Source organism: Penicillium verhagenii, assembly GCF_028828195.1.
Source record: "Penicillium verhagenii strain IBT 33310 chromosome Unknown utg000008l_segment0_segment0, whole genome shotgun sequence".
NCBI classification, from domain to species: domain Eukaryota; kingdom Fungi; phylum Ascomycota; class Eurotiomycetes; order Eurotiales; family Aspergillaceae; genus Penicillium; species Penicillium verhagenii.
In genome coordinates, this window is record NW_026643172.1 from 1,411,404 (window position 1) to 1,439,151 (window position 27,748).

General features: G+C 47.6%; 13 protein-coding genes across 13 annotated transcripts; 9 read left to right on the forward strand and 4 right to left on the reverse strand.

Moving 5' to 3' along the window:
* Nucleotides 1-347: 347 nt before the first annotated feature.
* On the forward strand, nt 348-1,205 carry N7466_008500 (uncharacterized protein; the record flags this gene model as incomplete). Its single annotated transcript, XM_057167889.1, has 2 exons — nt 348-882; nt 943-1,205. 2 exons carry the CDS (start codon nt 348-350, stop codon nt 1,203-1,205), a joined length of 798 nt encoding a protein of 265 aa, XP_057018520.1.
* A 353-nt stretch (nt 1,206-1,558) lies between these two features.
* Nucleotides 1,559-2,077, reverse strand: N7466_008501 (uncharacterized protein; the record flags this gene model as incomplete). Its single annotated transcript, XM_057167890.1, has 1 exon — nt 1,559-2,077. The coding sequence occupies one exon, from the start codon at nt 2,075-2,077 to the stop codon at nt 1,559-1,561; it is 519 nt and encodes a 172-aa protein (XP_057018521.1).
* Nucleotides 2,078-3,205: 1,128 nt separating this feature from the next.
* Nucleotides 3,206-5,385, forward strand: N7466_008502 (PPN1 endopolyphosphatase family protein; the record flags this gene model as incomplete). Its single annotated transcript, XM_057167891.1, has 3 exons — nt 3,206-3,312; nt 3,361-5,265; nt 5,349-5,385. The coding sequence occupies 3 exons, from the start codon at nt 3,206-3,208 to the stop codon at nt 5,383-5,385; spliced, it is 2,049 nt and encodes a 682-aa protein (XP_057018522.1).
* A 928-nt stretch (nt 5,386-6,313) lies between these two features.
* N7466_008503 (uncharacterized protein) lies at nt 6,314-8,889 on the reverse strand (the record flags this gene model as incomplete). The annotated part of the gene is made up of 11 exons (XM_057167892.1): nt 6,314-6,407; nt 6,474-6,523; nt 6,579-6,592; nt 6,651-6,710; nt 6,763-7,441; nt 7,508-7,578; nt 7,628-7,758; nt 8,086-8,256; nt 8,321-8,380; nt 8,433-8,543; nt 8,606-8,889. 11 exons carry the CDS (start codon nt 8,887-8,889, stop codon nt 6,314-6,316), a joined length of 1,725 nt encoding a protein of 574 aa, XP_057018523.1.
* A 2,845-nt stretch (nt 8,890-11,734) lies between these two features.
* On the forward strand, nt 11,735-12,419 carry N7466_008504 (MARVEL domain-containing protein; the record flags this gene model as incomplete). Its single annotated transcript, XM_057167893.1, has 3 exons — nt 11,735-11,770; nt 11,857-12,123; nt 12,201-12,419. The coding sequence occupies 3 exons, from the start codon at nt 11,735-11,737 to the stop codon at nt 12,417-12,419; spliced, it is 522 nt and encodes a 173-aa protein (XP_057018524.1).
* A 770-nt stretch (nt 12,420-13,189) lies between these two features.
* On the forward strand, nt 13,190-14,040 carry N7466_008505 (AP-1 complex subunit sigma; the record flags this gene model as incomplete). The annotated part of the gene is made up of 4 exons (XM_057167894.1): nt 13,190-13,200; nt 13,277-13,482; nt 13,558-13,832; nt 14,008-14,040. The coding sequence occupies 4 exons, from the start codon at nt 13,190-13,192 to the stop codon at nt 14,038-14,040; spliced, it is 525 nt and encodes a 174-aa protein (XP_057018525.1).
* A 578-nt stretch (nt 14,041-14,618) lies between these two features.
* Nucleotides 14,619-15,729, forward strand: N7466_008506 (RNA polymerase III-inhibiting protein MAF1; the record flags this gene model as incomplete). Its single annotated transcript, XM_057167895.1, has 2 exons — nt 14,619-14,624; nt 14,737-15,729. 2 exons carry the CDS (start codon nt 14,619-14,621, stop codon nt 15,727-15,729), a joined length of 999 nt encoding a protein of 332 aa, XP_057018526.1.
* A 553-nt stretch (nt 15,730-16,282) lies between these two features.
* Nucleotides 16,283-18,415, forward strand: N7466_008507 (uncharacterized protein; the record flags this gene model as incomplete). Its single annotated transcript, XM_057167896.1, has 3 exons — nt 16,283-16,339; nt 16,393-17,109; nt 17,171-18,415. 3 exons carry the CDS (start codon nt 16,283-16,285, stop codon nt 18,413-18,415), a joined length of 2,019 nt encoding a protein of 672 aa, XP_057018527.1.
* A 594-nt stretch (nt 18,416-19,009) lies between these two features.
* N7466_008508 (putative oxidoreductase, 2OG-Fe(II) oxygenase family) lies at nt 19,010-20,234 on the forward strand (the record flags this gene model as incomplete). The annotated part of the gene is made up of 2 exons (XM_057167897.1): nt 19,010-19,390; nt 19,536-20,234. The coding sequence occupies 2 exons, from the start codon at nt 19,010-19,012 to the stop codon at nt 20,232-20,234; spliced, it is 1,080 nt and encodes a 359-aa protein (XP_057018528.1).
* A 589-nt stretch (nt 20,235-20,823) lies between these two features.
* On the forward strand, nt 20,824-21,798 carry N7466_008509 (sedoheptulose-1-7-bisphosphatase; the record flags this gene model as incomplete). Its single annotated transcript, XM_057167898.1, has 1 exon — nt 20,824-21,798. The coding sequence occupies one exon, from the start codon at nt 20,824-20,826 to the stop codon at nt 21,796-21,798; it is 975 nt and encodes a 324-aa protein (XP_057018529.1).
* A 338-nt stretch (nt 21,799-22,136) lies between these two features.
* Nucleotides 22,137-23,270, reverse strand: N7466_008510 (RING-H2 finger protein; the record flags this gene model as incomplete). The annotated part of the gene is made up of 1 exon (XM_057167899.1): nt 22,137-23,270. The coding sequence occupies one exon, from the start codon at nt 23,268-23,270 to the stop codon at nt 22,137-22,139; it is 1,134 nt and encodes a 377-aa protein (XP_057018530.1).
* A 1,242-nt stretch (nt 23,271-24,512) lies between these two features.
* N7466_008511 (uncharacterized protein) lies at nt 24,513-25,595 on the forward strand (the record flags this gene model as incomplete). Its single annotated transcript, XM_057167900.1, has 2 exons — nt 24,513-24,593; nt 24,663-25,595. The coding sequence occupies 2 exons, from the start codon at nt 24,513-24,515 to the stop codon at nt 25,593-25,595; spliced, it is 1,014 nt and encodes a 337-aa protein (XP_057018531.1).
* A 202-nt stretch (nt 25,596-25,797) lies between these two features.
* N7466_008512 (endoplasmic reticulum-Golgi intermediate compartment family protein) lies at nt 25,798-27,174 on the reverse strand (the record flags this gene model as incomplete). The annotated part of the gene is made up of 3 exons (XM_057167901.1): nt 25,798-26,309; nt 26,372-26,950; nt 27,087-27,174. The coding sequence occupies 3 exons, from the start codon at nt 27,172-27,174 to the stop codon at nt 25,798-25,800; spliced, it is 1,179 nt and encodes a 392-aa protein (XP_057018532.1).
* Nucleotides 27,175-27,748: the final 574 nt, after the last annotated feature.

The window sequence follows — 27,748 nt, forward strand, 5'->3', positions numbered from 1 at the left end:
GGCTGATTAGGACCAGGGTATAACACCCGCCAAGTCCCTGCGGGGGCCCATTTTTTCCCTGGATTTAAACCCTGTCGCGAATGAGAGCCTTCAGTAATCTTGTCTGGTTCGTTTTATGATTGTCCTCGAGGATTTTCTCTTTTTCCGATCCTTCTTTTCTCTACCGTCATAATCCAATATCTCTCTTCTCCGACCGTGAAAAAGAGACGATGACCTTGGAAAAAACGCTACCCCGGCCAATTACTCGACATTCCCCTACTGTTTTGAGGGCCTTCACGGTCGCTCTCGACGACCTGAGCCTCCCGAGGTCCTCCTCCCCCGCCCCTTCCTTCCTCCGGTCGTGAGCAATGGCCCTCCAGCTCTGTATCTTGCTAGTCAGCTTGACTCTGCTGCAATGCGGCTCCGCTCAGTTCTGCTCCTTCTGGAATAATGGCTGCATCGACCCGCTCGCCCAGGCTGCCGTGGCGTTCAACTTCCCGCCTCTATTCCTCGACCCCATCACCCTTTTCTACTCCTTCGACTCGAGTTCCTCTGGTAAAGGCGAAGGTCCCATGACCAAGACCGCCTTCTGGCTCGGATATCAGGGTCAGAACATTAACCCCCAAGTCATCGATACGAATCGCACCTCCGAGATCGCCCTACGAGTCGGCAATTTGACCGGTACACCGCAGGGGCCTAATAATGGATGTGATGGAATCTGGGGTGGTCATTGTTCTCAAGATATCAAGAGCTCTCTACAAACGACCATGTTTCAACTCGCCACTTCGGGCGATTATTATCACCAACCTTTGGCCACAGCTTTGGACCAATTCATGATGACACCACCGGATCTACCGTCTTGCGGTGCGCCTGTATTCGATGTTGCCGCCATTCCCGTGCAGGGTACGTCTTTAATATAGAATTCCGCTTTAAATCAATTATATGCTGACTTTCTCATCACAGATTTTGTTTACGAACAATGGCCTTCGCAAGAAGTCACTATCATGAAGCCAGGCTCAAGCTATCACCCTTGGCAGGTATGGTACCTGGATCGCATGACCGACTCTCAACAAGCCTCGCAGGTCGCGGTGGGAATTGTCAGTCGTTCGCCCAGCTTTGATAGCCAGCCACCTCTCAGCCCAGACGATATTCAAATCGAACTTGTTTGCCTTCAGGCACCTCAGGGCCCGCCAACAGGATCCGGATCTCCCAACGATCACGATTGAGATCGATGTTCTTTGGGCGTTTCTTCTAATCGTCCATTGGTTTCTTTCTCTCAACTTCTACCACGACGTCGTTTCATCAGACTGATCAGACTAATAACGGGCCCGATTATGCATGCCCAGAAGTCCTGATTTCAAACATATCCGGCCAACGTCACATTTTCTCTACAGAATGTAACGTCTCTTGAGCCCAATGTTTTAATTTGTTCTGTTGTGGCCATGCGCTATGTACAGAATTCCTTGGTGGACAGTGTCCATCCTGTCCTTCCGGGAACATAATTACAGGTCACCTGGCCCATGTCGGTACCCAGACACATACCCGTCATCCCAATATCGGACACATGGCAGCAATCTGTTTATAATGTTGGCCAGCTATTGTCGACGGGCTTTAGATCTCCGGGTCCCCGGAAATCTTCCAAAATATCCGCCTGCTCGCTCAACATATGCCGATCGGTCTGAATACCAAGCCGGGCCAACCCACGCCACCTCTCCAAGTCCTTTGGGTTGCGCTTGTCACCGTGGGCCTCCTCCGCCTTCTCCCAATGCCCCTTCGAGAAACCAAGCAGAGTGGTTATCTTCTTCCGGTGGATATCATACACCAGCGAACATACAGTCCCCGTCTCTTCCAGCCAATTGCACTGCCATAATTCCCCCGGTCGGATGCATTGGTAGTCGGCTGCTTGGAAGTTGATTCGTCCTGCCATTGGTCCGCCGTGGATAGCATAATTGATGCGATCCTCGTTCTGGAACCACATCTCATATCGCCATGTTTCCGGTTTACCCTGCTCGTCCTGTGCAGCGTAATCATAGATCAGGTGTCGGTCGCGCAAATCGGCATCAAAGGTTGAGCCTTCCAGTGAGGGTCGGACTGGCATTTTGGAGATCGGAATTATTTGATAGCGATGATTCCGGAGAATAATAGATATTAATTGAAGACAAAATTTTGTTGTATAGTAGCAACTGGAAAATAAAATCAATTCTAATAGATCTTCCCCCTGCATGAATACCATTTAAAAGTAAATAACCTTAAATCCTCATATGTGCATGCGTCATTGACTTCTAACATGTTTCCGGCGTGATCTTCCTACTTTTTCTCCAGAGGATCCAGTCTACTCCAAATGGGCCCACTTGATGTCATTATGATCTCGACCACAACCCCGGATTTGGGAGCAAGACCAGCAGAATCGATAAACAAGAAAAAGAAAATCGGACCTATCTATTCTATGTGGAGGAAGGTCAAGCGAAGAGCAAAATCCACTTCAATTCAAACACCGAGTCAACATTTGAATCCATAATGTAAGGAGTAAAGCAGCCCTGAAAAGAAAACTGAACAGTTCGCTCCTTGATATGAATTGATAGCTCACTTGAGCATTAGAAAGCTCAACGATAAACATTCCATTGTCGCTTTCCCCCAACCATGCCGACTTTATGCCGCTGTCTAGACAAGTGGTTTATTGGAACTGTCGGTTCTCGTCGTGGTATGTACCTGCCCGAAGTATGTAATGCCGATCATCAGATAAACTTCATGATTTACCTATAGCATACTAGTAGCTTTGACCCATTTTTTATGCACTCGACCTTCAATAGTGTAACCATCGGGATTTGGAGATGCAAGGGACTAGTCACTTTTGAAATATCTGTTCTTAGGTCATGAGTGTCTTGAAATAGCAAATAGAAATGTCTTGTATACCAACACTAAAGTAAAAAGCCTCTGTTGTTTTAACTTACTATGATCCAAATCAATTGAAAACTACTTCATTGCGAGTGTTGACAGTACTAGTAGACTAGTAGCTCCTATTCTAAATTAGGCAATTGTTGAACTGTCAATCTGCGCGCTCTCCTCCACTCCTCTCCCCACGTGGCTCTACAGAACGTGGCTCTTGAGAATCTTAATGTTTACACTTGACTTCTTCTTTTGACTTCTCTTGACTTCTCTTCTGCGACTGCCTCTTTGAATATCGCCTCCCCTCACCAACCCTGTACGACTTGGCAGCTTCTTCAGAATGCTTCAGGTCCTTCTGGGAGTCGGTGCGCTGTTAAACGCTACGGCGTCTCTCCCCGGGGATGCTTCATACGTCGCGGCCCCTGGCTTCCCAACTTCTGCTTTTGCGTATGAACTCGGTGAAATATGATCAGTTTGGTACTAATAAAACGATAGATCGTACTACAAAGCACCGACTCTGCCAACAAAGGAGCCTCAGCCCATCATCTATGATTCCGTTCTGAATTACACTTTTCCTTTCGAGTTGACCAATCCTGATTCCATTCCCCAGAGTCAAGATGAGTTGTTCTTTCCCCCGCCTCTGGTCAGTCTGTCGCCGGTTGAGGGACAGGCTTTTATCGAGGCCGTGGTCACCAATGTGAGCAATATCCTCAAGAGCAAAGCTCCCGAGAATCAGTGCGAAAAATGCAAGAAGGCGCTCGCTGCAGCCAAGCCTGCAGCCTTGTTTACTCCAGCTATGGCTCCAGAGGCCATGGTCAGGTTGTGCAAAGCCTTTCAGTTTGCTTCTAATGTGACATGTGAAAATGACTACTCGATACATGCATTCGGCACCATCTGGACTCAGGTCTTGGCCTATGCGGACGTTGAGGGACTCGATGGTCAGTATATCTGCCATTCGCTCAAGAGTAGCTTTTGTCCTCAGCCTATGACTCGCCCACTCAATGCATCCAGTTGGTTTCCCAAGCCCAAGCCGCCCAATGCTCATGCCCCGAAAGCGAGCGGCGAACGGGTGAAGGTACTCCATATGTCGGACTTCCACCTAGACTCTCGATTCGCGGTCAGCTCGGAGGCAAATTGTTCGTCAAAGCTGTGTTGTCGTAGTGACAATCATAATGAACACTCGGAAGACAAGGCGCTCATTCCTGCAACACCCTATGGAAATTTCAAATGCGATACCCCTTATGATCTCGGTCTTGCTGCTCTGCAGGCCGTGGCACCATTGACTGGTACTGGGAAAGGTGACTGCGATGAACACCTGGCATGGACTATCTACACTGGGGATTTGATGTCGCATGACCCTGAGCCTCAGATCTCTCATGAATATCTTGAGTATACTGAAACCAGCATCTTTCAAATGTTCAAGGAATATCTCACGGGCCCTGTGTTTGCTGCGCTGGGAAACCATGATTCGGCCCCGTCTAACATTGATTCCCCCCACAGTCTTCCTGGGTGCTTGGGTGAGCAGTCGAGTTGGAACTATTATCATCTTGCGCATCTGTGGCAGCATGAGGGCTGGATCAGCAACAAGACCGCAGAGGAAGCAGCAACACACTACGGCGGTTATTCTGTCAAAACGCACTACGGACTGCGTATAATCTCCGTCAATACCGATTTCTGGTACAGGGCAAACTTGCTCAATTTCATCAACAGTACAAACCCTGACAACTCAGGCATGCTAGCCTGGATGATTGACGAGCTACAGAAAGCCGAAGATGCGGGTGAACGAGTCTGGATAATCGGCCATGTTCTGACTGGATGGGACGGCAGCAACCCACTGCCTGATCCAACCAACCTCTTCTATCAAATCGTAGACCGATACTCGCCACATGTCATTGCCAACACCTTCTGGGGCCATACCCACGAAGATCAATTTATGGTGTACTATGCAAACAACGGGACGGTTCGGAACGAACAAACCGCGCTTTCAACCGGCTGGGTCGGCCCCAGCGTCACACCTATCACTAATCTCAATAGTGGATTCCGGATGTACGAGGTTGACACGGGTGACTTCAATGTTTACGAAGCCTACACCTTCTTCAGCAATGTATCCGAGTACTCACACCTGAACAACACGGGCCCAAAGTATCAGATCGAGTACTCTACACGTGACACATATGGCCCAGCTGCTGGGTGGGACAAGCACTCCCCTCTGAACGCCACATTTTGGCACCGTGTCACGGAAGCCATGGAGACTAATATGGAGCTGGTCACTCTGCAGAATGCTCTACAGGGCAAGTTAAGCGTCCAGAGTCCCGTCTGTAACACGACCGCATGCCAAAAGGCCAAGGTTTGCTACATGCGTAGTGGAAGTCCTGGGCTGGGCTATCAGTGCCCTCAAGGGTATGTCCTCTCTACTTCCTGTTTTACATTGGCATAAATGTTTTATACCGAGGTTCCATCATGCTAACATACCTTCTTTAAAGATACGGCTCGGTTCAGAGCCCTTTTACGCCAAAGTGATGGTAATGGCTTAATAATTTTAACCGTTTACTTTGATTTGCTCGAAGGATCTTGATATGCAGATACACTACTACTCAAGTGCTTGCATGGTGCATTCGGCGAAGGCGCTATGGATTCGGGGTCCTTTATATATTATGCTTTATTCCTGTCCCATTCAAATATTCCAATCAATATTATTCAATTAATGGGTTATTCCATGTGCCTTGCAATGTACCAAAGTCAGTCAGCGGCTTTTTGGCTCCAGGATTTACCATTTACCTGAGCCCCGATTCCATTCGGTAACATTGAAGCGTAAGATCAAAGGCTTTGGCCATTCACTGAAGCAAAGTTGAAATTTTCGGACAAGCCCAGGTGTAAATTCAACATTATGTTTGTTTTGAATATCTCTAGCATGATTTGAGAATCTCACAAACATTGAATGTTCTCAAGATTCTACGGATTTCTAATGCTCAAGTGCTCTCATGATATTTATAGTGCGGCTTAGAGGGCATTACCCATGATAAACTAGTAACTATTTCAAGATACCGAGAGAATGAATGCCCGTGTTCCACGAAGAGTTTTAATCGGTCAGCATCACCATATCCATTACGCATTGGAGAAACTGGAGGAATATGTGAATACTTGTCACACAGGCGAGACGGAGCTATGTATGCACATACGTTTGGATCGGATGGAGATGTTGGTGGTTAGTTTTGGGACTGTGCTATGGGCACATCTGGATGATGAATCATTCAAAGGCCTTGGGTGCGGAAAATATGTGTAAATATTAGAAATTGAAGGAAATGGTCCGGTTATACCATTAGTGGAGCCACTCCCTTGTATATAAAACAGCTTCAAAGATGAACTTGAATATGAACATTGAAAGAAAAAGAAATCACAAAGCAAAGCTTCGCATGGGGAACTTCGGGTGCTGTAAGGGTTGATGTCCTCAACAATCTTCTTCGACACTTGGCCACTGTCCGTCTGGACCATACTGAGCCGGAATGCTAGGCCATGCATCTACACCGTCCAAAAATACGAGCCTAGATCAGTATATTAGTACAATTCATCATGACTTAAACAAAGCTTGATGCATGTAGATAACATACCCCATTCCGCCTGTCAGGTGTGGATCGAGATGACAGTGGAGCAAAAATGCCTAATTTGTTAGTTTTATGAACTAATATAGACCGAGGAAAGTAAATTGCTCATACCCCAGGGTTTAGTACTAATGAAAGAAAGTCAGTTAGCCCATGGTATCTCTGTTCGGCTGGAAACCCACATACCTTGGTAGCGAATTGCCATCCATGTTTCAGCTCCAAAGGCAGGAAGCGTAACAAAGGTATCTATATAACACCAATCAGTCACTGGCGCGCCGGTGGGATCAGATCCGCAAACCTCTCATAGGGGGGTTAATCAGGTTAAAGCTTTCCGGAATAGCCTTGGCGGCTTCCGCGACCGTGGTATAATTAAAGTCCCCGGAACCAGAGCCCTTGGAGTTGAAAATCAGCAAATTGTGCTCAGCGGCTTCATGCACTAGTTTGTTTGAGGCACTCACAATAACGTAAACTCGATTGGAGTGCTTGTGGAGTGGGTGGCCGGGCTGAAGCACAGTTGCGCTACCAGTAAGAGAGAAAACAATGTCTACCCAAGTATTGTTTTTGGTGGTGATAGTCAAAGGACTCTTTGCTGCAGATTGAGGGTCCCAGAGATAGGGCTTGTCGGCCTCGAATGCTACATCATAGGTATGGTTCCCGTTGAGAGACCACTTCCAAGCTTCTTGAACACGACCGACAGTCAAGATGTGGGTCGCATCCGGTTCCTGGCTAGGTTGACTTGGAATCAACATTTCGATCGTGGTTTCATCTAGAGTGACCACATCTGTACTCAAATCGATTGCGCCGTAATTTATATAAGGTGTCGAATTAACAGCGTGTCCGTGCTTATAGGACAGGGTACCGAACGCTGCAATCTTTTGATTAAGCCCTGAGTTAGCTGCTGTGATGGAGTAGTTCCCTGGCGTCTGATTCAGTTGTATTAAGGCAGAATAGCGGGCTCCGTTGTTGATTGTCAGCGCCTATGCGATAATTCTTTAGTCAGTGGCTATCCATGGCAACTGATTTCAAGGTGAAGAAAATCATACTTGAACCTCAATAGGGTTTATGTAGAGACCATCGATTTCATAGACCCAAAGCGAATGGTTGTTGATGGACACTTTGCTAATTAGCCTAAAGAACCGTATCAACGCTTTCGGGTTACACACCTGTAGGAGCTGAAATAGATGCCCCGCCAATAAAATTCAGACTTGCCCAGCCAAGTGACGGGTTAACCTCGATGACCTCTTCCGCTGATTGAGTGGCATCACACTCGTCAAACAAAGATGCTGGAACAGCACTGTAGTTATGTGCGTATGTAGTTTGCGCCAAGGTATCTGCAAGTGGAATACATCTTTGTTCTCCTTTTAGCGTGGATTCTGAAAGGGGGACTATGGCTGGATGGCATACCCTTTTGCTGTCAAATTCAAGCCCTGGAGTACGGGTTTGATCGTAGCGGGAATCATAGCGGTTAGAACCTCGGGACTTCGACAATTGACTCGTCCTTTTCCGTTTATAAGGATAGCGTCAACACACCTCATCGTCATGTCAGTTTGATTTCGCTTAAAAACTGAAGACTTCTTGTTCCAAGTCTCTACATCGGTAAGGAATCAGGATGGTCACTTACAAAATATCAACATCTGCAGTTTCTGCAATCTCTCGGAGTTCATCTGATGTCTGGTGGATCCAGTCAGAAAGCAGCACCAATTCAGGCGAATGGATGGCTTTGTGTATCTGGGCCTGCTGTAGGGTATCATTTGTGATTGAAATAGTCAAGTTTTTAGGAATGCTCCGAGGTCTATAAGTTCCAATAGGTATAAGCTGAATTCGCGGTCTTGCGTTTAGACCATGGGTAAACAAACCTAATGTAAATCGGGCCATAAAGCCCATCCATAATTTGCCCCGCAGTATGTGAGTGGTACCTTTGAAATAAGTTAGAGAGATTGGCTGTCTGATGGGGTTTTATGAACGTACCAATATGATCCATACTGTTGGACGGTAAATTTGGAAACAAATTGCTTGCCAGGCAAGATTTGCCTCTGCGAAACTCCAGGAACACCATCTGACCATGGTGTGCCTTTTTGTCTTTTAACGTGTTAGTGCATGTTACAGGCCTTGGACAGCTTTAGTCGAGAGAGGGAACTCACTCGATGCCATGATAATGAATGGTCGTGTTGAAGGGGCTAAAATTATTCACGGTAACTTGGACATTATCACCTTCATCCATGATGAGAGGTGGTCCAGGAAATTGGCCATTGACCAAAAACTGTTCTCTCGCAACCCCATCGGGTGCCCGTGATTCCCAGGTCAAGTTGAGTTCAAAATGCTTTGTTGGTGGAAGCCATTGATGAGTCGCTGAGTTTTCAACTTCAGCTCCAATTGCAAGGCCAGCACCTAGTCTCAAAAGAGACAGCAGCACAGTCAACTTCATGGCTGCAAAAAGGGTGTTAAGAGACTTGTTCGGCTCTGGAAAAGTCAGAGTGAAGATAAAGATGATAGTCCTAGGACGAACATTTATAGAAATCGATAGCCCCTGAGGGGGCGTATAAGCTTCGTACACATCATCAATCAATTCTGCATGCCATTGGGGCCATGAAATCAAATTCAGCCCTCCAAAAGGGGATCCACAGCTTACTGCCCTAGAAAATCCCCCCAAGGCTATTGAATGGTCGATCTCATCTGTACATAAGACACTTGGCGGATCCACTTTTCTTGTACGGGGTTGATCCCCAGCATTGAAAAAATAGCCTGGAGCTCCTCGGGCGACCAAGAATGTAGGTATGTGACCTATGTCTTCGTGCACTCAAGGATTTAGTCTCTTGGGCATGAAATGGAGCTGGATCTGATGTCGAGAACACTTTCAAATCTGGCATGTAACGAGTCAGCCTTGTTGAGAGTAACTTTTGACAAGGTTTGTATGTAGCGGTGACTGTCAGCCTTATGCATTCCACTTGGGCAATGTTGTGAGAATGCGTTGCGTTAATGGGAAACAACAAAGCAGAGGAGCTGCTAGTGAGGTCCATGCTCCAACAATACTAGTTGATGATAGGTGGGAAGAAAAACGTTGGAAAGTTCCAAAGTTTGCGGCTGAGTATCACAGTTAAATTAAGATCGTTAAGTCCGGGTTTGATCGATTTGCATGTTTTCTTCTACTGGTCGCAGGAACGCTTTCTACATCGAGGGCACGATCATATCATTTAGAGACATGTGTACTTTGGATTCAAAGCTTCGGAACATGATTTTGTGGACGTACAAGAACGCCCAGCTCATGTCTGAAATTTGGCGGGGATTTACGATTTTAGATCCGGCCTTGGGGCCAGAACAAATGAGGAAAGTGGCGGTAGTTGGAAACATTGAAAATGTTTGAATGATTATTGAAAAAACTATTGTTTTGTCTGACATCATTGGGCACATTTCCTCCTGGGCAGCCATGAAATGATCTGTGTCTGACTGCCAGAGCTTCCCTAGGGCAACTCTTTCTGATGTTCTAAAGTTTGAATTGATTTCCAAACGCTTTAGTATAAGCCGAGTACAGAATCGGCAAGTAATAAGCATCCCGATTAATGATTCAATTGTGTTTTCTGATGAATAGAATCGTGAATTGAAATCGTTTTGAGCTCAATGCACAAGCCATTCCATGCAGAGAACCCCTTATTCTTACCTACATGCATCGTGTTGTGTTGTTTGTTTGCAGGGGGCCTAATAATCAAGGCTGAACCAATGATTTTCCTATAATGTGACGGAAATGCAAGGACTGCATAATATACGTGTCAACCATGAAGTCGGTGGGAAAAGGAGAAAGAAAATAAGAAAAAATAATAAAAATAAAAAAGTAAAGAAAATAAAAAAACAAAGATGCCAAAAAGAGAAATGTGGAAATCCGGCGTTTCGGGGAATTGGGGAAGTCCCGACTCCCGACATCAGGGACTCGGTATACGAATCCGCACCGCACCTGCATCCGCACGACGCCAGAGGAACAGGTCATCGTATCACAAAGCCAGATCCGGCACGGAGCGCAGCAGGATCTGTAATCAGTATGGGGCTGGTTATTTGAATTTGAACAATCTCACCTGCATCTAAAAACTCAATATTCTCGATTTTAAATGGTCGGAATAGCTTCAAAAACGATGGTTTATGATTATTTAGGCTATAAAGAACATATCTTACCGTGCTTGTTTTTACTGTAATAATTTTTTGTGAACATTCTTCCATATCAGATTTAAATTGGACTAACACATTGCGTCCACTATACACCGTACTCGGGGCTTCTAAGTTCTAACATTTAAAGGTTGTTCTAACTTCTGGCCCCGTCCAACTCCATTAGGTTTAGCGTAAACAGGACATCGCTGAATCGCTGATCATTTGAGATTTGAGATTTGAGATATGTGGATATTGATGTAAAAGATAAAAAAAATGGATACAAAAGTAGCATATTAGAGGTTCTTCCTTTCTCAAGTCATTCCACTCCATTGATGTACAGCGTAAAATATGGTAAGCCGGAAGAGGGTTGAGCTGCTCTTAGTTATGGTTAATGGCAGCATGTATTAGTTAGATCAACATTTGAACAGTTTGTTATAGTATGCAACTGATCCCACGGTTATCAGGAAAGTTCTTCTCATCGGTACTTATTTGTGCTAGAATATGCCAATTTAGCGTTTTCTAATTCTATACCAAACTTTTTCTATACTTGGTTTAGGTTTAAGCTATACGATTTAGCAGTAAACTTGAGTATTTTACTTGGCACGAAAGTGACATATTTTAGACCTATTTCAAAGCTTCTATTCAAATTAGCAAGTGGCGGATGAGTTCCTGCTCGGGACTTTGTACACGATGATCTTTAAAAAATTACTTGCAAAAAAAAAAAAAAAAAAAAAAAAAAGGCCTGGGGTACCCGCTGTGGGGAAGCAAGAGAGCACTTGTCACCTTAAAAAGTAAATAGAAATTTTCTTTGCAACTCATTTGGTCATCGATCTCAAATCAGTGAAAATCCGTGAAAATCCGTGATGCAAGCTTTTCACCTGATGCTGCCCCTCTTTCCAACTCCAATCAGTCCCGCGAGTTCCCGGGTGCATCGTTGTATGAATGCATGACGTAGCGAGTCTGAAGCTTCCCTTGAATATCGTCATCATCATCTTCCCGGACCATCCGCTATTTATTACCTACACCCCTAGATCGTCCTTCGTATTTCTGAAGTTCTTTCACAGCTGTACGATACATTTTATCGTGTATACTTTATTCCTCGACATACTCGACAATCCACAATCTAAAAATCAGCTATGCGGGGTGTTCAGTTGGGTCTACGTGCGTGGGAGGTATGAGACACAGAATCGCTCCCTTTTCTTTCTCCCCCCCCCCCCCACAACGTCAAGAAGTAGTCGCTAACTATGAGATTCTACAGTTCTTATGGACTATCCTTATCATGGCCCTCGTTGGTAACATGATCAACGACGCCATCGCTGGCAACCCAAGCTCCATTAACTATACCATGTTCCTGTCGGCATTTTCTCTATTTTCACTGTTTTATCTGATCCCGGCTTCATACAACCCCGACTGGGCCTTCCACCCTATCATCGTGATCGTAGTGGACGCGCTCAACACAATTTTCTTCTTCTGTGCGGCCATCGCCCTGGCTGCGAAGTTGGGAGCCCACTCTTGCAGCAACTTGGTATGTAACACACCCAATATATGGATGGAAAAGACCTCCAAATTCAGGAGCTCACGACTAATTTATTTGGTATCCAGTCATACACCCTCAGCAACGAAATCACCAACGGCTCCAACAACACAGGGAAGCGTTGTCGTGAGGGCCAGGCAGTCACTGCCTTCCTGTGGTTTGGCTGGGCTGGATACATGGCCTCGACCATTATCTCGGTCTTCATGTCCCGCTCGGCTACTGTGAACATGCGCGGTCGCACTGGCAGTTCTCGTCGCCCTGCCCGCCCCAGCATGACCCAGGTCTAAGCCCTGGCTAGGAAAGCCTGATGGGGGATAAAAAGAAGTCCTTTGGATCTGAACGATCGGTGTTGGCCGATGGGGGCTTTCCCTTTTTTCTCTTCCTGCCCAGTCAGTTTTATCTACCAGACTTGGGTTGTAATGTGATGGGTACGATGAACATGACCATGAAATGGGTGGACATGATATTTGACAACGGTTGAGGATATGGTCATGGTGTTTTGCCAACCTATTCCTTCGCCCCGGTGATTTGAAAACGAAACAAATACTTATTTGGGTTGACTTTTTGGGGGTTTGAAATGGCGTACATGGGGGTTGTTTCACTGTGTTTAATAATACCTACTGGTTTAATATTTGAAATTCATATTTAACATTGAACACACTGGAAGCAAGAAGATCTTCCTGGAGATTGACCTTGTATTATTTTGTAAATGATAGATCGTTGGTTGCTGACCTCCCCATGCACATGTGTCCATCCACTCCTCGTGGCTGACGTACCTAGTATAAGCTATACTGCAAGTTGACTCATTCACGGACCGTGCGCAGGACACAATTCAATCTAATTTGAACCTCGAGGATCTCCGATTCCTCTCTACTTGATCATTTTTCTCATCTTTTCTGATCCCCTTTACTTGTTGTTTTCTATTGTTTAGGGCTCAGCGGGGCACGTCTCTCCCATCTGCTCCACTCGTGAATAATTTGTCCAGAGCTCGGATCCGCCACGGGTTTCAACACCCCTTCTCCATCCCTTTCCCCATTTCCCAAATCACCCCACCATCATGCCCATCAAGTGAGTTCTGGGATCTGTTCATGTGGCATATCTCTTTACTGACTCTTCCAGCTACTTAATTCTGCTGTCCCGCCAGGGCAAAGTGGTTTGTCTCCCTCGTGGCCCACCCTCATACCGGTCCCTCATTAAAGCCAACTGACTTTTTTTTCTTCTGGAAACCTCAGCGTCTGGCCAAATGGTTTACTACTCTCTCCCCCAAGGAGAAGGCCAAGATCATCAAGGATGTGACCCAGCTGGTTCTGTCGCGTCGCACGCGCATGTGCAATTTCCTTGAATACAAAGGTGGCTTCAACCTCTATACCCCCCCCCTCAAGCTCCCACCTCCGATCATTGATTAACATGTATGTTCGTCTACAGACTCCAAAGTCGTCTACCGTCGCTATGCCTCCCTTTTCTTTATCGCCGGATGCTCCTCTACCGACAACGAATTGATCAGTCTCGAGGTGGTCCACCGTTACGTCGAACAGATGGATAAATACTATGGAAACGTGTGTGAGCTGGATATCATTTTCAATTTCCAAAAGGCCTATTTCATCCTGGATGAGCTGCTACTGGCTGGAGAAATGCAAGAGAGTAGTAAGAAGAATGTTCTCCGTTGCATCAGTCAACAAGACAGCCTTGAAGACATGGAGGTGAGTCTATCCCCCTGACGAGTGTTCTTTTTCCCTTTTCTACCTCGATGAATCCCTTTGAGTGGTCTATTACTTTCGCAGCAAGTAAATTGCTACAGAAGATAGACTTCTCTCCTTTCCATCTCACCCCTGTTCCCCTCCCCGGCGCAATCGGGCTAATGCTCTTCTGCCTCAGGTTGAGGAAGATGTGGTCACCAAGATTATGTAGTGACCTGGGGGTTGTTGTTATTGGTGGATTTTGATTTCTACATTGTCTTTCAAGTTTATTTATAGCGTGTTTCCTTTTTTTTTTTTACTGATGAATACCAACCCTGCCGATTCAGGACTCTGAGGACATGGTGCGCAACTTGGACCGAGTTGGTCTGTGATGATGACTGATAACCGCCTGAACCATGGATTAAGTGCAACAGCGTGAGGTCAAGGCGTGATATCACTGGCTTAGACCGAATCCACGTGACACCCGGTCGCAAACCCCCCTCTTACAACTCATCATCAGTTGAAAGGCAGCGACCGTTCTATCTTTTATTCTACTCTCATTCTCTCCAGCACTTATCGGTCTATATCCCTGTTGTGGCGCTTTCCTGCGACCGCTACACCGCTGTTCCTATTCCTGTTTGCGGTTACCTCCGATCGGCAACCACCACCTCCGCCCCCGGCGCGATCATCCGCGTTATCTCTCCATCACCTCAGTCCACCCTGAATCGCCTCAGCTGGTGATAACTATACTATTTATCGTCCACTTATTCATATTCAACCACTGAAACTCTTATCGCCCAGTGTCTCACCATGAAGGTTGGTTGCTCCTTCCCCCTAGATCGCTTTGTCGCCACGGTGACCCGATCCGAATCCATGACTCAACCCCTCATGAATCGTTTTATTCATACTCAACTCGTTCCATCATCAGTTTCTTCCTTTGCCAGAGTTTGAGGATGTCACGGGCTCTTTGAACTTCGATACAGCCGACTGCCATATCGTCGGTGCATGCGATCTGTACACCACCAAGGCTGCCCGATCTGACCGGAAACTGTACAACCACATCGAACATGCTCTGGAAGCACAGTACGAATCAATTCTCCGCTTTTCCGCCTCCTTATCTCCTCCCAATGCCCACGATGCCGCCGAAACATTGAACCTATCGCGATCCAGCCCCTTCGGCCCCCTGAGCGATCACTCCAGTCGTCGAACATTCGCCTACTTGATCGCGACCCTCAATGCCAGCCACCCAGACTATGACTTCTCAAATGTGTTGCGCCCGACCGATTTCCGCCGGGAGCGTCATTTAAAGCGGGTCATGAACACTGTCAACTCCACACTGTACAACCTGCGACCGCGCGATTCAATCGACCTGTCCCCATCATCTCCCGCGACTCTCTCGGGATCACACAATACCGGATACCCCTGGGGTCCGCGGATGTGGAGAATTATGGATGAACATATGTCGTTGAAGGAATGCTCGGTGTATTCTTATTCGCCGGACGAGGATCCGTCTGACTCTGATGATGGGGCCATCTGGAGCTTGCATTACTTCTTCTTCAATCCGCTGCGCAAGCGCGTTTGTTATATTCACCTGCGGGCGATCCCAATCCTCAGTCATACACCGCCAGAGGAGGGCGTCAGCACACCGACTGGCAAGCGTACATTCGACGATGGGTATCTCACACCCGATCTCAGTTCCAGCAAGCGTACCCGCTATTGGTTCGGACCCCGTGGCGAGTCGTCGCTCCGCAACAGCGAATCCGATGATGACGACTTGGGTCACCCATCGCAGGCTCCGCATCCGATTTCGGATGACGATGATCAGTACATGCTCAGCGATGAGGAGATTCAGTCTCGCTCTGGCCACAAGGGTATGGTGCGTGCAATGAGTGAGGAGATGATGGACACGATGGAAGTTTGAGATTTTGGTTTTTCCCCCCCTTCTTAATGTTTGCTCCGTTGATCGGTAGTTCTCTTTTTTGCTTCTCTCTTCAGCTGAAGGCGTTTTTGGATGATATTCGATGATATTCGATGGACTTGGGGCGCAATTCAACCTGCATATCTCTTATCCACGAGAGGCGTTGGGCAAGAATGACATGCAAGACGCCTCAACAGTGATGCTGTTTTTTCGATTCGTGTTAATACGTTTTAATAATGCTATTTATTCAATATTTGACTTGATCTATCACCAACCTTACGTCGATTTTGGTATGAACGAAAAACTAATTTGTCGATGAAGCATGATCTGTGTGTACTATTCATCAGGGACTGCGTACATCCCTGTAGACGTAAGAATTTGATATGCAATAGAGCTCGCTATCTGCTTTATCTGCCCTATCTCGTGGTTGTCCATGATGCCATATATAGATTATAGGTGGTCCGTGCGCCAGATGGGGAAAGCTGTCCATTCCCCCCGTCCACATCCAGTCTTCCCCACCACCTACTCCATTGCTCCCATTCAATCGATAAGAGTCATGGCTGACGAAGAGGAGCGCATCAAAGCTGAGAAGCTGGCTGCCGCCAAGAAAAGAGTAGGTCTCGTCTGATATGCTGATTTTCATCTCTAACAAGCAATGTTTTGCAGGTGGCCCAGCTTCAGAAGCAGAAGAAAAAGGCCAACAAAAAGGTCTCGCCCGATGCCGACGCGCCGAAGGATTCTGAAATTACCAAGGGATCTGACACTGTTGCGACGGAACAAACTCCCGGAGCAGAAGACAGTCCGTCAGCAGAGGACAAGCCGCAGGAAGACACCAATGTAGAGACCAGCAACGAGCAATCGACAGATCCGGAGCCAGTCAGTGCAGAGCCAGAACAAGAACAACAAGAGAAATCCGATGAATCCACCGAATCGCCAGTCGAACCTATGCCCCCGGCACCCGGCTCCCCAGATCCAGATGCTGAGCCACAACCCGCTCGACTGGATACACCCCGGGCGGGCCACACCCGCGCACCATCTCTGTCAATTCAATCGAAGATGAGATCCTCGTCTTTCCGCAAGACTTCTGTGTCACAAGGCAGCCATTCGCCATCCCCAATAAACTTCAAATCACCCCCACCATCACTACCACCCCTGACCGGCGATGGAGATTCAGTGCATGAGGTGTTCCGGAAACAATCGATGCGGATTGAGGAGCTGGAGAAGGATAATAAGCGCATGGAAAATGAACTGGGCGATGCGACGGCGCGCTGGCGGAAGACAGAAGATCAATTAGAAGATCTTCGAGAGGCCAGCGTGGATGGGGCGGAGCTACGGGAGAAATTGAAGGATGCAGAGGAGAAGGCCGCTGGTATTGAGTCATTGGTATGGATTGCTGGGCATTTGGTACTGTGAAGGAATCCCATGGACTAATCTTTTGCCACAGAAAGAGGAAATCGCCTCGCTACAGCGCCAAAACTCACAACTACAGTCCCGATCACACCGCAACAATGCCAGCTCTGTGCCCGGACAATCAGAGTCGCCTCCTGTTGATCTCGTACGCCAGCTGGAGTCTAAATCGGCTACAATCGAGGCTATGGAGTTGGAGATCTCAAACTTGCGAGCTCAGATAAACTCCCAGTCGTCGTCAAACAGCGCACATGAGACCCAAGTTGCCGCATTAGAAGAGAAGGTCTCCCAAGGCCAGAGTGCCCTTGAAAAATCGCAAAGTGAATTGGCCGACGCGAAACAAGCACTAACACGGGCTTCGGAAAAAGCCGTGAAGGAGGGCGTGGACAAAACATCCACTGAGACCCTGATCAAAACCCTTGAGCGGGAAATCGAAGGCCTGAAGGGCGAAAAGTCTGAGGCCGGAAAAAAGATCGAAACTCTCGAAAAGAAACTTCAGGCCATGGGCAACCTGCACAAAGAATCAGAGACCCGTCATCAGGCCAGGCTTCGCGAGAGCGAGAAATCAGACAAGGAGACAAGTGTGCTCCGCAAGAAACTAGCCAGCATTGAGAACGAGAATCTCCGGCTCCGCGAAGAACTCGATCGCATGAAGAAGCGAGATGTAGGAGGAACCGACGACGACGCCCTTGACGAACTCGAAGACGAAGAACGCCAGCGTCTCGAGCGTCGGATCCGCGAGCTGGAAGGTGAGGTCTTCGACCTCCGCCGCGGTGTCTGGGAGGAAAAGCGCCATGAGCTCACAGGCCAGCCCTTCTCTGACGAGAACCCCGAGTACTCTACCGGTGACGCCGCAGCCAACGCCTTTGACGACGTTGATCTTGTCGGCGGCCGTCCAGACCACGCTCGTCGTCGTAGTATGGCTAATCAGCAACATCATTCATCTTTCTCCACTGTGTTGTCTAGTGGGTTCGCCGCGTTCACAGGGGGTAATAATAACCCCAACCGTGCCCGTGCCGGCTCTTCTAACCCACCTCACCCGCATGGCCCCGCAACGCGCGGTAGTCTCGAATTGCTGTCCGAGGAGAACCTGGATGATGAGTTCGACGAAGCGGAGTTCACCCGTGCACAGGCTGAAGAAGAAGCGCGCAAGCGTGTCGAGTGGGTGCGTGAAATCAAGCGTAAGCTTCGCGACTGGAATTCATGGCGCTTGGACCTGGTTGACAGTCGAGCTGGTGCTGAGGGTGCCGGTGTGGGAATGGGAGAGATCTTTGAGGTTTAGGATTTTGTTTTGTGTATGATCTTTGGCATGTGGTGGAAGCGGCGCTTTTGGAATGTTATATTATACCACTATCTTGTCTACCATAAGGGGATATTTGCAATGAAGGACTGAAAGCCATGACTCGTTCTTGGAGTATTAAGGTCAAGTTCGACACAAAGCCTTGAGAAACGACTACAAAGCTGAGTGCTTCAAGTGTCTCTTTCCATTGCATACTACTAGTACCTATCTAGAGACATGCTTAGAACTCGAACTGCGCGGCGCTCGTGAATCATACCTCGGTTACATGGTAACCATTCGCGTGTCAAGTGTATTACTAGTAGATCGGCCACAAAAAAAACGGAATTCTACTACCTGAGCAATGAAGCGTACTACTAGTAGTTTAACGGTTTTTTACACACGAAACCGCGTTCAGCGCAAAAATCTCCCAATGCTCAACTACTACATGCAATGTTTCCCTCGGTTAGCAGTCCGTAATGCTATCTTCCCCGCATTTTATGACATTTAAGGTTAAGTCAGCCAGATCTATAACTATAAGAACATTTGCACGACTACTTACAGACAACAGCAGACAACTACTTCCATCCAGTTATCGAAATGCAATCGCCGAATCATTCAGATCCCAGTACAAATTTCCCCGACCTACCACCTTTTCCCACCGATGTTCCAACCGCTCCTCTACTTCGCCTATCTCTTGAAAAGCTTCTGGACGGAGATACATCCGAGTGCAATCGCCTCTTCACAGCATCTGTGGAGATAGGATTCTTCTACCTAGACTTCAGAGACTCTCGACTCGGGGGTTCTTTGCTTGAAGATGTCGATAGGTTGTTCGGAGTAGGAAAAGAACTGTTCGAACTCAGCCTGGAAGAGAAGAATAAGTATGATTTTAGCAAGCAGAATTCATATTTTGGATATAAAGGACAAGGCGTGGCGGTCGTGGATAAAGAGGGGAATTTGGACCGGAATGAATTCTATAATGTGAGTCAAAGAGACGATGTTGGTTTTCATCACAAACCTTGGAACTCAGTATTAGAACATTTCATTCCAAGTATAAAACTTACAACCCGTCCATTTTGTGACCAAAGTAAAGGGACTGACAAGATAACCCAATCCGTGGAAACAGGTCTCCAAAGACGACATCCTCGGCATCACAGAGCAACTCCCCGCGCCGACCCTCCTCCACCAGAACAGAAACCTGCTCTCATCCTTCATGAACAGCGCCCACACAATCGTAACTCTAATCCTAACAATCCTCAACACCAAACTAGGCCTTCCACCAAACACATTACAAAACCTGCACCACCAAAACGCCCTAAGCGGCGACCAAGTCCGCTGGGTCAAAGCACCACCACAACCCAGCAACGACCGACGGGTCGCACTGGGCCAACACACCGATTTCGGGTCCGTGACCGTCCTCCTCAACCGGCTGGGCGGTCTTCAAGTGCAATTGCCCAGTACAGATGAGTGGGTGTATGTGCGTCCCTTACCGGGGCACGCAATCATCAACCTCGGCGATGCAATGGTGAAATTTAGCAACGGGCTTTTGCGCTCCAATATACATCGTGTCAGTGCGCCGCCTGGTGCGCAGGCGGAGTGGACGAGATATAGTCTTGTCTACTTTGCACGGCCGGAGGACAAGGTGATATTGCGGCGGCTGGAGGGGGATGCGATTCCGAAGTTGGAGGGCCAGGTTGAGGAGGAAATTAGTAGTAAGGAGTGGATTATTAGAAGGGCTTTGGGGCGAAGGGTTAATCTTGGTCAGGAGATTGATTATGAGAAGTCGGCTGGGACGGAGGAGGTTAGTCGGAGGGTTAAGGTTTGATGTCACGATTCTAAATTTATGTTTTCTTTGTGTTGACAGAGAGTGCTTTCATTCTGATAACTCTATATGTCGGTCTCAAAAATGATCCTGGTTACAAATAAAAAGACAAAAAAAGAATCGACGGCTGGCGGATTCGAACCGCCGCCTCCGAAGAGAATTGATTTCTAGTCAATCGCCTTAGACCACTCGGCCAAACCGCCTATATAAGAAACGCATATGTTTGGCTATATATACTTGAACTTTTTCAATCTACTGTGGAAATGTACTGAGCAGGAGTACTAACTACTAGTAGTATCATCTACTAGTATTAGTTTGCGATAAAAAGCATTCAACCTCTCTCTTCTATTCCTCTCATCAGTACTTCATACCACTGCAGCCATTCGAAAGCTCAAATGTATGCCTTTCATAAGCCTGCTACATTGCTACAATAATCCGGTCTTTTCAATCCTTAAAAAGCGTCTCGGTGTGAGCAGATACATATTAATCACTGCACGGGTGGGGCAACGGGCTATCCAAACAACCCCACCAAACCAGCTCTCCAACAACGTCATTGAACAGACTCGAGTAAGTTTCCCACCTCCAACTCACAATGGCCGATTTCAAAGACCTCTTATTGCCATACGGCCGCCCAGAACTATGCAATTCCGTGCTCCCAGGACTCCTAGATTGTATCGCTGACATCGCAAAGTCACTACATGAATCCCAGCACGTCTCCCTAGCCGGAACAACCAACACATTCGGCGACGGCCAATTAAACGTCGACATCGCAGCCGAGAACCTGCTGCGCGCCGCCCTTGCAAAATGCCCCTCCGTCCAAACAGCAAGCAGTGAAGAAGAACCAATCGAGCGCCCCGCCCGCTCAGCCCAAGCCGCGCAAAATGACGTCTCTCCAGCCGCGGAAAACTACACCGTCGCCTTCGACCCGCTAGACGGAAGCTCCATCATCGCGCCCAACTGGACCGTCGGCGCCATCATCGGAATCTGGGACGGAAGCTCCGCGCTCCACCAGCAGCCCGCCGAGAAGCAAGTCGCCGCTATCCTGGGCGTCTTCGGCCCACGCACCACTGCCATCGTGGCGCTGCGAGTCCCAGGCGGCAAGCCGGAGTGTCTTGAGATCGGGATTGGGGAGTCCGGGGCGCACGAAATTATTCGGTCGAATGTGCGGCTTGCGGAGGCGCCGTTTAAGACGCGGTACTTTGCGCCGGCCAATTTGCGGGCCGCGGCGGAGAGTGAGGCGTATATGCGGCTGATTACGCAGTATGTGGAGAAGAAATATACGCTGCGCTATAGTGGTGGGTTGGTGCCTGATGTGGTGCATGCGCTTGTGAAGGGTCATGGTGTGTATTTGTCTCCTGTGACTGGTGCCAGTGAGGCGAAGCTGCGTCGCTTGTACGAGCTTTTCCCTGTTGCGCTTGTGGTGGAATGTGCTGGAGGAAAGGCCATTGATCCTTCTACTGGAGAGGATATCTTGAGTCGAACGTTGGAGAACTGTGATGAGAGAGCGGGGTTGGTTTGTGGAACAGCTGAGGAGGTCGACATTGTGAGAAAGGCACTGCTTGGTTAGTGAGGATTTGTTGAAGTTTCATGCAAAACACTATAAACGGATTTCATATTCAAATGTTTGATGTTTTGAATGCCCAGGCGAATAGGCAGAAGATGAGTGATTCCTACTTTCAAAGGGCATTTATTTTTAACTATCGAGATTTAATGGATCTCTACCAAAAGCACTTGAGAGCTACGTGGAAGATGTAACCAGTCAAAATCGAAGGCAGATGTATTCAAAATATATAGCAAAAATCTAATAACAAATAACAAGCACAACTCCAAATAATGACAAGCAAAACTCCAAATAATATGCAAATGATCTCTATATATATGTTAATCACGACTCACCTGTCAACTCTAGCTCTCATATTCAACTGGAAGGCGGCAAGTAGGGCAAGTGTTGGATCGACGAAGCCAAGGCTCCAAGCAAGCAGAGTGGAAAGACCAGTGCGTGCAAGGGAGAAGAATAACCTCATCTCCAACATTGAGGTCATCCTGGCAAATCGCACAGGTGGTGTCATTGTCGTCAAGCATAGTCTGAGTCACAATGGGCCGAGTCAGCTGGCTGATGATGTCTTGGGGTCCTCCGGCTCCCGCAGGGGCAGCATTTCGAGAACGACGAGGTGCAGAGCTGGCATGGTGGTGGTGGTCATGGTGAGCATGGTGGTGGGGGTGGGCGTGTTGGTGGGGGTGGGCATGGTGGGCATGTTGGTGGGTGCGCGAAGATCCAGAAGTTTCATGACGGTGAGCGTGCTGAGGGCCAGGAGTTCCATGTCGGTGAGAGTGCGAGGGTGCAGCAGGAGCTCCATGTCGGTGAGAGTGCGAAGGTGCAGCAGGAGTTTCGTGTCGGTGGGTGCGTGAAGATCCATGAGTTTCATGACGGTGAGTGTGTGAAGATCCATGAGTCTCATGACGGTGAGTGTGCTGAGGGCCAGGGGTTTCATGTCGGTGAGAGCGTGAAGATGCAACAGGAGTCTCGTGTCGGTGGGTGTGCTGATGGCCAGGGGTTTCGTGTCGATGAGAGCGCGAAGGTGCAACAGGAGTTTCGTGTCGGTGGGAGCGCGAAGATCCAGGAATCTCATGACGGTGAGTGTGCTGAGGGCCAGGGGCTACATGTCGGTGAGAGCGAGAAGATGCAGCAGGAGCCTCGTGTCTATGAGAGCGTGAAGATCCAGAGGTTTCGTGACGAGTGGAATGGTGAGCAGAAGGGGTGGCATGGCGAGTGGCATGGTATTCGTCTCCGGGAGGAAGGAGTAAATCAACAGTTCCAGGAATCCAATCTCCCAAAGTCACAGGGGGCTCACCTGGACCCGAAACAAGCTCATCCTCTAGATGATCAGGAATATTTATGCCATCATCACCGCGCTCAATGGCTTCTTCAACAAGGAGGCGAACGTCCTCTGCAAGGGCTGGGGTCTTGATATAAAGTCGTGCAACTAGATCATTTAGTAGGTCAACTCCATCCTGGTCAACTTGACGGCGGGAAGACATTGTTAGAGATTTTTGATTGGAAGTTAAGATTGAATAAATAGAAGTTGTATAGGCTGATTAGCACAGGAAATGCTGTAGATGATTGTAGACGATTGATGATGGTGATGAAGTCCAAGAACCACGGGGATCGTGGGCCTTTTATCATCATCTGCAAGTGCTGAGGAAAGAATCATGTTTGGGTTGCATTGTCTGTCTGAATAGAATGGATTCTTTGAGCTAAATGAGGCACACAAACCATTTATAAGTATAAATAATCTGAACTCGAAGAAACAAAGACTGGACTCGATTGTCTGTATTCGAGTATTCTATTCCGAGGGACAATGCATACAATGAAGTTCAAGGAGTAAAAACAATGGTATAGAGTGACTACAAGGGATCTACTTATAGTATACCGAAGAACAAAGTTGACAAAGGTACAAAGGGCTATGAATAGTTTGGAATTCATGTTTGTCAATAAAGATCCCCAACAAAGCATTGTCCTCTATCCAATAATAACAATTAAGAAGATTTCCAACAAATCGAAAATTTCAACATGTTCTGCTGTTGGTAATGTCAAGATGGATCCATCTTGGCCCTGGCCTTGATCACAGGGATCGTGTCTTCTCAGCGCACCATTGAAATCGTTTGATTTACTTGAACCATTTGGACTGTGTATAGCAACTCCGGTTGTTTGCTCATGTTTTTTAGCGCGGGGTAGCGTCTTCCCTGTAAATACTAGTACCGTCCATATAAACTGGGATACTAAGTACTAGTAGGATAGTAACATTACAGCCCAACCGATGATACGATACGCACGCCTTGATTCGCCTCATTATGGAGTCACCAGGTTGTATAGAATTTTGTCCCCTATTTTCTCTCCATAAAAACTTGAAATATATAATGTACTCACACTGAAGCTCATGATAAACATGCTCAAGCGGGCATCGAGGTATATAATTAATAACTCAAGATATCCTCTCCACAACAGCCATTACAATTTCGCATCCCTGAATATAACTAGGTCCATATGCCTAGGTACGCGAGTAGATACCGGTAAAGTGTGTTGGGTACCTAGCCTACGGGGTACTAGTTTGCCTCATTATGACTGATTGCTTCCTTGTTGCCTGGTCAGGTGCATTGCTATAAAGTCTTTTTTTTTTTTGGCTTTCTCTCTCTTTCCAAGATTTTCCTTCCTGTGCATCTACCTTCCCCCATATTCACTGCCTATTCTCTGCGCCAAAAATCCTGGGCAAAAAAGACACCATGACTGAATCTACTCAACCGTGGACGGCTTTCATATCCTCTGATAAAGCGTATAAAGTGTTGAAAGACCTGAAGCAAAAAGTAAGTCACGGGCAGTATACTACTTAAGGGTCACCACAACGAAGCAAAACATCTAAATAATGGGCCCAGGGCTGGAAAAGCGAAGAGGGAGATCAGTTCTTCCAAAAACGAAGACAAAGCGCCTTGGACCCAAGCCAAGCAGTAAAAGAAAGCTTCTACAAGATGACGGCACAAATTGGAAGAGGACTTGCAGATGCAACACCGATCTTCAAGTCAAAGTCTACAGGCCTCAAAGTCCTCGATCTCTGCATGGCACCAGGCGGCTTCACAAAGACGGCCGCAGAGGATCTCTCACAGCCCGTGATCGACGGCATCACGCTTCCACCCGCAATCGGCGGCTACGAAGTCCTCGCACAGAGATATTGCCGGGAAATAATCTATGCCGATATCACGATGTTTCCTACAGAGATGGGATACGAGGGACAGATTCCAGACGGACATCCCGATGCGAACCATTTCGACACTAGTCGGCCTTTGGGCAATAACATCTATGACATTGTGATCTGTGGAGGAGCTGTAGGCAGAGAGCATCCTAGGGAGGAATACCGTCAAGACTGCGAAGCCCCACGGTTGACGACTTCCCAAGTGCTGTTCGCCATGAATCATTTGAAAAATGGCGGCTCGATGGTTTTACTATTGCACCGAGTTGAGCAGTGGGATACTGTTTGCATACTGAATGCATTCAATCAGTTTTCGGATATCCGGGTTTACAAGCATCCCAAGTGCCATGCTATCAAATCGTCGTTCTACCTCGTTGCGACAAATATCAATACCGAACATCCTGCAGCAAGGGAATCGGTGATGTACTGGAGGAGTCTTTGGAGATATCTGACATTCAAGGAGTTTGAGGATATCTCGGTGCCTGAGTCGAATCTTTATGGCTCTGATGACGCCTTTGTTCAACGGTTGATAAACGAATTCGGTCCTCGGTTTTCGCAAATTGCACGGCCTTTGTGGAAATGCCAGGCCAACGCATTGCGCAAGGCGTCATTCAACAAATAGTCTGGGGCTTGGAGTGGGTGTAGTAGCTTTATTGAAATATAATTGACATGTTTACCTCACAGAGATTTGATTCCAGTTGTCTCCAGATGTCTGAAGCCTAGGATCCTTGTCTGGTAATCTTGAAGCAATGCCTTTGTAAAATTGTAAATGCAACCATATATTGAAACTAATAAAATCAAACCCTCGCAAAAGAACATTCAAATCAATCCCTATAATGCTTTCCTGTCAAATATCCCTCCGGTTGCTCCTTCTTCCTCCTCCCGGCAATCTCGCCAACCCAACCTGAGATCTGATAGATCCAACCACCAGTCACAAGCACTCCACTGATGGTGTTAATCACCCGGATAACAAGCGCCAGGAACCCGCCGCGCTCTTCACTGACAAGGAGCAGTATCGGCTCAATGTTATACTTGAAGAAGATACCCGGAACCAGAAGTGGTGTCTCAGGCATCTCTTCGGACTGGCTGGTCGCCGCGTACTGGTTGGTGAAGACCGTGTTGCGACCACTGCGAGCGGTGGCCGAGGTCGGGTTGCGGGTGTATTTGTCCAGGGCACTTCGACCCTTGGTGTAGAGGGTTGGCACGACAGAAAGGAAGTACTGATATTTGTAGTAGTGCTTGTCCGTCTCAGCAATCGTCTTGTCGAGAGGATTCATGAGACTCGGGTAGTGAGGACCAAATGAGAGTTCGGTAATCATATGTGAGAAGTTAAAGGCTGGGATAAGTGTAAGTAGAATAGATCGAAAACATCGAGACGGAATCAAAGAAAAGACATACCACTGTGATCCAAGTGCGGCGCGAACTCCCTGTAACCGTGTCCTCTTGCCGTGATGTGGAAGTCTCCCTGCACTTTGTTTCCTTCCAAGCTACCGTAGATACGACAGGCATCCGCCACATCACCCCATCGCATGGAGGGACCCTTGGCAAACTTGCGCCTCGAGTTGTGTCTCGCCTCGCCCAAAACATGGTGCGCGTGCGAATCTGCCTCCTGCTCTGACAACCGATCGTTCTCTTCGTGGTTGAGCGTCTGGTACTCATGCTTGTCCTTGTTGCGCTTCTGCATCCACAAGTTCCAGCTTGTTTCCTCACGTTTGAGCATGTCGCTGGCTAAAATGCGGTCGCCGGCTGCATCTTGGATGTTCACGCGGAGGGTGTCGCAGGGCATGTTAATGACGACATCGAGATTGAGCTGAAGTTCATGGGAGACGCCCTTTTCCACGCTGAAGTGGTGTTGTTCTGTGCCGCGCCACCATGTTCTTAATTCGGAGAAGCTAAAGATAGTGCAAACGAGGAGGATGAGGACAGTCCACTGGCCACCGCGGTGGGTTGGAGTTGTATAAGAGGCCTTTGTTTTTGCTAGTACGATGTAACCATTAGCTTCCCAATTTCTCAAACATTTATTGCCTCGTGGTCTTCGAATTGGGTGAAGTGTGATGTTGGTGTTCGTGGATCGCGTGTCTGTACAAAGTGTACATGGGCAGAGAAGACTCACGGAAGGCGTCAAAGGTCTTCAGCCCCGACAGAGCGGTCTTTTCTCCAAAGTCGTCCTCATCGAGGCCCTTAGAATCAAAGCCATTCATTGCGAAATGGAGGCCAACAGCATTGAAGAACAGAAAAGGAAAGGTGGAGTGCGGGTCAGATAAGGCGATGAGGCCAAGTAGTCCGATTCGCCGCGACCCACTCTGTCAGGTACAGACCACAGCTACTAAGAACTTCTACTCCGTACTAGTATGCTTGCGTTTTTCTTTATTGTCACAGGTACATTATTACTAGTTCGAGCTTTAAAACGAGAAGTCTTAATTCTATGCTGAGTATTAAAAGGCTCAATAAGTTTAATCTCTGGTATTTCAAAATCGCGCTTCTCGAGGCCTATTGGCATGTATGTACCCGGGTATGTACAGCAGTACATACAGTTCTACCGCAAGAGTCTCAATACAATGTGCATCTGGGAATGCACAAGTGTAGGTCCACTCTGCCTATAGATGGGATGGACCAAATATTCGAATCAAAAGTTGACAGCTTCAATCATCCAAGCAAGAGTTGATTTATTCAACCCCTTTGAATGGAAAATGATGTAAAATGTGCAATCGTGTATTCAGTATTCGTACTCCAAATCTATGATAGTAGTTATGTATCGTAGTAATGCATTGATTG